This window comes from Tupaia chinensis, unplaced genomic scaffold, assembly GCF_000334495.1.
Source record: "Tupaia chinensis unplaced genomic scaffold, TupChi_1.0 Scaffold000086_1, whole genome shotgun sequence".
NCBI classification, from domain to species: Eukaryota; Metazoa; Chordata; class Mammalia; order Scandentia; family Tupaiidae; genus Tupaia; species Tupaia belangeri.
In genome coordinates, this window is record NW_006159548.1 from 5,904,679 (window position 1) to 5,910,678 (window position 6,000).

At 40.0% G+C, this 6,000-nt stretch overlaps 1 protein-coding gene across 2 annotated transcripts in view; it reads right to left on the reverse strand.

Moving 5' to 3' along the window:
- Nucleotides 1-6,000, reverse strand: part of CCDC158 (coiled-coil domain containing 158) — a 72,005-nt gene that overhangs the window by 55,153 nt on the left and 10,852 nt on the right. For both annotated transcript variants that reach the window (XM_027769746.1, XM_027769747.1), the window contains exons 4-8: nucleotides 5,581-5,690; nucleotides 5,123-5,450; nucleotides 4,667-4,743; nucleotides 3,235-3,345; nucleotides 2,892-3,006 (exon numbers count right to left, since the gene is read on the reverse strand). In XM_027769746.1, the coding sequence (XP_027625547.1) occupies nucleotides 2,892-3,006; nucleotides 3,235-3,345; nucleotides 4,667-4,743; nucleotides 5,123-5,450; nucleotides 5,581-5,690 (741 nt within the window). The remainder of the gene's footprint in view (nucleotides 1-2,891; nucleotides 3,007-3,234; nucleotides 3,346-4,666; nucleotides 4,744-5,122; nucleotides 5,451-5,580; nucleotides 5,691-6,000) is intronic.

Genomic DNA, 6,000 nt, shown 5'->3' on the forward strand with positions numbered 1-6,000 from the left:
CTAATAGTCATAAAAATTAGTTCTGAATATCAGAATATCTGTATTGGACCGGGACACAACAGCTCTATTTCCTCGCTGTTGGACTGTCTGCTCACTTCTGCCAACAAGCCCACCTCCGCTAGACTCAAGCAGTAAAGTACAGCTGCTGAGCCAAAATCAGGACCGTCCGCTGCTCGCAGCAGGGTCAGGTGGACATCCAGAGTGGGCGGACATTCTGCCATCAGTCATTGGGGAAAAAGCTAGTACAGAAAAAAGAAACTAAAACACACAACGCGGCCTTGGGGAGGCAGAAGAGCAAATGCTCCTCTCTGGGTGTTTCTCCAGGTCCGCCCGTCAGCTGTCCAAGGTATCTTAAGGTTGCCTGGTGGGGGCATTGGTGGATAGGTCCTGGCCTCAAGAATTTAGGCTAAGAGCTATGCAAAGGGGACACTGCTACTCATATGGCAAGCCACCAGTGAATCATGAAATCAGTTTAGTCAGCTTCAATCCATCCAGCATCTGAAGAGAACAGAAACTAGCCAGCATCACAGTAATTTGATAGCAGCACTGGTTTTCCCTTTCTGGTTTGGACCACTGGACAAATGGGATCGCATTCCAATCTCAAACCGCTTTTAGAGGTATTGCCAATGAGAGTTAAATCATAAGATCGTTTTTTTCTTTTTTTGCTTTTTGTATTTTTTGGGTTTGTTTCTGTTTTGGTGGTGATGTGTGTCCCCTTTTCTGCACTCAAAAACACAGTTACAGGATGGTGAGGGGTGCTGCGGATCGCGTGGAGGTGTGTGGGCAGAACCGTGCGAAGAGCTTTCACAGACTCTTCCTGCACAGCAAGTTTAGTGAAACTTGCACATGTGTATTGGATCATATGGTGAATTAATTATATTTCATACTCTTTTTAGTGATGAGAAATGTATGAAAGTCACTGCTCTGGAGGACCCAAATCTACAACTGAGATGGTACAGTTCCACATTACTCTATTGCTTAGACGTCAGTCAGGTTATATCTAAATCTTCCATCCTTCTCTTAACTAAGACACAGGGAATAAAGGTTTTGGTAGGGTTTTCATGCTTGAGCCAGGGAGAAACAGCTCCCTCCTGTGGCTGGCACCAGGTGACATTAAAATGAAGAGTGAGTGTTGTATTCAGTCCTCCCACACCCAGGTTTTTTCTCCTGTCCTGTTACCCCATACAGTTGGTATCACTTTACAAAGGGAGTCTGGTGGCTTTTTTTTTTTTTTTTTAATTTCTACGGAGCATGTGAGCTTGCTGGAAAGAGAGAGGAAAAGCGAGAAAGTACCCTCTGCAGGGGGATGGCCATGCTGCACTCCGTTCTCCATCCTCCTCTTGGAATTTTGGGCATACATGCAAACAGACCCAGCATGTTTTTTTTTTTTAATTTTTCTTTTATAAATATATATACACACCATATATATATATATTTTTCATCTGAATATCTTTACAATGCACAACATGGTTTTTCCCAACATAAATACAGGACATTTTATCAAGTCAAAGATTATCACATAGATTATCATCAACGGGTAACTTTTCACTTTTGCACCCAGCACGTTTTGCACCCAGGACTCCATCTGTGAAGTCAGCCATGTGGAATTCAGTGGCCTTAACTACCACGCCACTGGGCGGCTCCTGGCAGCTTTCTTACATGGTTTTTATTCTACCCTACAGTTCCAAATAACTAAGGTGTGAGAAACTGACTAAAAGTGATGGTCAGGACTGGACCTAAATTGTTTCTAAGGGTTTCCCATAGCAGGATAACTAAATATAGAATTTGTTTTCCAAACTGGGACACTCTGGAGATGAAATTCACAAAACGGGCCACTGGATAGCAGGTGTGAACTAAGACTACCCCAGGCTGACAGACACCCTTCTCATAGGGAACGAAGGACAGCAGCTCCTCTGGGTGGAAGCTCTCGGCTTGTTTTTTTTTTTTTTTTTAGGATCTTTACTGTTTGACAAATGGTTGAAATTAACAACAACAACAACAACAACAACAAAAAACCACTAAGCTCTGGAAAAATGGTCCATAGTGATAGTGAAGTGAATAGACTATTTAGCTAAGGAAAGTGAAAGAATAAAAACAATATCAAATGTTAATTTTAACTGGTTTTAAGAAGAATTATGTGATGAGGGATAGAGACTTATCTTCCTAATTTTTATTTAGTTAAGTGATTTAATCTTCAGATTAATTCAGCTTGCTAGCCACACAGTGATGACTAATCAGAAGCTGAAGTGAGAGAGAAGGTAGTCCCCCCCTCCCCCAGATATTGAAGGGTAGGGGAAGACCAGCTGGCACTGAAGCATTTGCTAAAGCTAAGCTTTCTAAGAATAACTAAGATGGTTTGTTTTTTATTTAATTTTTAAACAATTATTTGAAGTATGCAAAAATGTTTTTCTAAGAATGAATGAATTTGAACATACCACTTAAATTGTTGGCCTATAATAAAACAGATAATTTAGCATCCTCTTCCAGTTTATAAAATTCTTTTTTATTTTTTTTGGAGAGGTTTTTGCTATAGGGCGCATGCGCTCGCCAGAAAGACAGAGAGAGACAGAGAGATAGAAAGTGAGAAATCATCCCCCAGGGGAGATGGCCACACTGCAATCCCTTCTCCTCCATTCTCCTCTCAGGACCTTGGGCATGCATGCACATGCGCCTGGCGTGAGTTTAAGCCACTGATCCAGGATTCGAACCGTGGTTGATTACATGAGAGTTCAATGACATAGCCATTATGCTAACTGCTGGTCCCGAGTTTATAAAATTCTTTTCATTTGAAATTATTACTTTGACTCCTCATTTCAAATAAATCATTAAAAATATAAAATTGACCTGGGTATAATAGTTTCTAGAAGCAGAATGACAAAATCTAAACGCACCTTGTCTTCGTACGTCCTTTTGGCTTCCCTTAATTCAGAACGTAGCTGAGAAACCGTGGACTCCAGGTCGCTAAGCTGACGCATATACATTGAATTTTGGTTTCTTGCTTGCTCTCTACGAAGAGTTTAGCAAGGGGATAAAGTGAATGACAGACTAAGAATAAGTGTGATATCATCTATATGTTAAGTCATTTTTCTGTTCGTTTGAATGTTAGAAAGGTTTTACTTTCTTGTGAAATCAATTACTAAGCAATCATTAAAAGATCTTAGAGCAGAAAGTAAAATAAGATCTCCACAGTGAAGAGGAATGACTGCCAATGTCAAAGCCCCAGGACACACGTACTGAATGATCTCCAGCTGGCTCTGGATACTGTTGGCTTGGCTGCGGGCACTGCTGGCCTTCTCGGTAAGTCCTGTTATTTCAATGTCATGCTCACTTATTAACTGCTCAATCCTGTGAAAAAGAACGTGGTGATTGTTATTTAATACAGAAGATCTTGCCTGACTATGAATTATTTTAAAAATGAATGAAGGGGCCAGCAGGTGGAGCAATGGTTAAGGCACTGGACTCCCACATGGCTGAAAGCCATTCAAGTCCTAGACCCGGCGGCCTGAAACTCATGCCAGGTGCAGGGTCCGGGACACGAACCGCGGTCGACTACGTGGGAGTCCAGCGACATAGCCATTACGCTAACTGCTGGTTCCCGGGGTGATTTCTCACTTTCTCTCCGACTCTGTCTCTCCAGTGACCATACCTGCCCTATAGAAAAAAATCCCTCTACAGACAAACAAATGTAGTATTTTGCTTTGACTTTGTATTGGGTTGTTGGAGAAGTCATGATGCATTTTTGCACAGAAAAATATGTCATGGCTTTTCTGACAACCTAATATATGCTACTCTGTTTATGATAAGTGTCTATGACAAGTCTATAATCCTATATCTAAGGAGGTCAGTTGGGTTTTGGAATTCAGAATTTTTATTTTACATTGGTAATAAATAACAAGTACTATATATTGGGTTGCTGGAAAAATTATGACACATTTTTTGTATAGAAAATATGCCATGATTTTTCAGACATCTTAATAGTATATGCCACCCCCAGTGAGATCTATAGAAGTGTCCTGTAAAACAAATATCTTATGAAACCAACAATAAGTCCATAAATATTCACACTGTACTGTAGACTAGAAAAAGCTTTATGTTAGTTCGGGTCAGGTTACGTCAACAAATGAGTGACAAACTCTCCTTCACCAGACTTTAGGCTGGTCCCTCTTCTCGACTAGACCTGGATGCTGACTCACCTCTTCTGCCTTCGGGCAGCAGAGCCCAGTCTCGGCAAGAATCCTGCCAACTCAATTCAATGGGAATCCCCCCAACCCTTGATCTTTGGTCAAGTTCCTTCACTCCCACCCTTGACATGTACGTCCTCGGCCTGCCTTTGACAAGAACCTCACCACCGCCCTTGGTGTCTCCTGTCAATGATTTCCCAGACACTGATTTTCTCACCCCACTCGTCGTTACATTGGGAGTTGTGCTTAATCTCTGCCCCTACAGTTACTCCCCTACTGCACAGACTTGAATAAAGTCTTCCTTACATCTTTAGCAGGTGTCTGACAAAATTTTTTCTTTAATATGAGTTTGCCCCAAACCCATGGGGGTGGGAGGGAGGGAAGCTGGTACATTTTTCATCTTCTTGGATTTGGAGCTGTGGCTGTGAAAACATGAAACTGTGGTTTAATTTCACAGTGATTTTCTATACCCAGTCAGAACCTACCTATCTTGATGCTGCTGAAGAAGTAGTTCTATTTTGTTCTGTGATTCAGATTTCAGTGCTTCAAGCTGATCCTCTATCTGATTTTCAAAAACAGATATTAATTTCACTACTGATTAACCTAAAGTAGAAAATTTTGGAGATTTTCAACTAAAGAAATATTTTTAAAATATGCAAGTAAAATAGTACCAAAATCTGATATAGTCTATCACCGCATTTTATTAGATTTGTTTACTTTGGCTATCTGGGGGGACTTCAAGAAGTCCATTCCTTGGCCATCGAATATAAGCTTATACCAAGACACTCAGTTTTGCTCTCGCAAGGAATCTTTGGGAATAAATAGAAATTGGTAACAAAATGAGAACCTGGTTTACTTTGAAGAATTTTAAAAGTATACACCTAATACTATTCCCTTAAAGTATTCTAATATAAAATTGAAGTTGTGTTCTCACCACTTACTGGTAATATCCTCCCTTTAAGATAAGAAATCTCTGTGTCTAATTCTCTGAGGATTTTACTAATAGCGGAGGCCAGGCTGCGGAAGTGCATAGTGGACGTGTTGTCGTGCTCATATATTTTCTTGCCTGAGGCTTCTTCGAAGTCAACTAGGATTGACCGGATTTCTTGAAGCACTCCCTCGTGACTGAGCATCATTTTTCTTAGCTGCTCTATCTGTGTGCTGCTGTCTTTCAGCATGTCCTCTTTAAGGCATTTGGCAGCTTCAAGTTCATGAACTGTATTTTGAAGCTGATTTCTTAAATCCTCTTGGGATTGACTCTCCCTACGTCTATGAAATAAATGAAAGAAAATAATTGATAAAACTGATCATCACACAAGTGGTTTAACTACAGAGTAAAATGTTTAAGTAATTTAATGCAAAATAATGATAATATTAATTTCACGCAACAGATCCGAACCTGATGTCAGCCATCGCATCCCTCTCCATTTGCATCTCCTGAAGTTTCGTTTGCAAATCAATGACTGACTGCCTTAAGTAAAACTTCTGTTTCTCATGCAACTCATTGCTCTGCAAAAAATTACAATTATAATTATAATAACACATGCAAATTAATTTTCATTAGCGGAACACATTTCATTATTGCTAATACATACGTATTTAAAATTTTTACTAGATTCACCAAGATTTCTAAAATCGGTCACTGAAGGCTCTCCCAGCATAAAATTGATGCCCCGGCTAATCATGTCAAAGCAAAGGGATAAAGTTCTGCCCTTGAATAGAGGGTGCGTCATCACCATTTTTATTGCCTAATCTTTCAGTATGAACAAATTGTCACTGAACACTGGAAGAAAGATTCTAAAAAAAAAAAAAAAAAAAA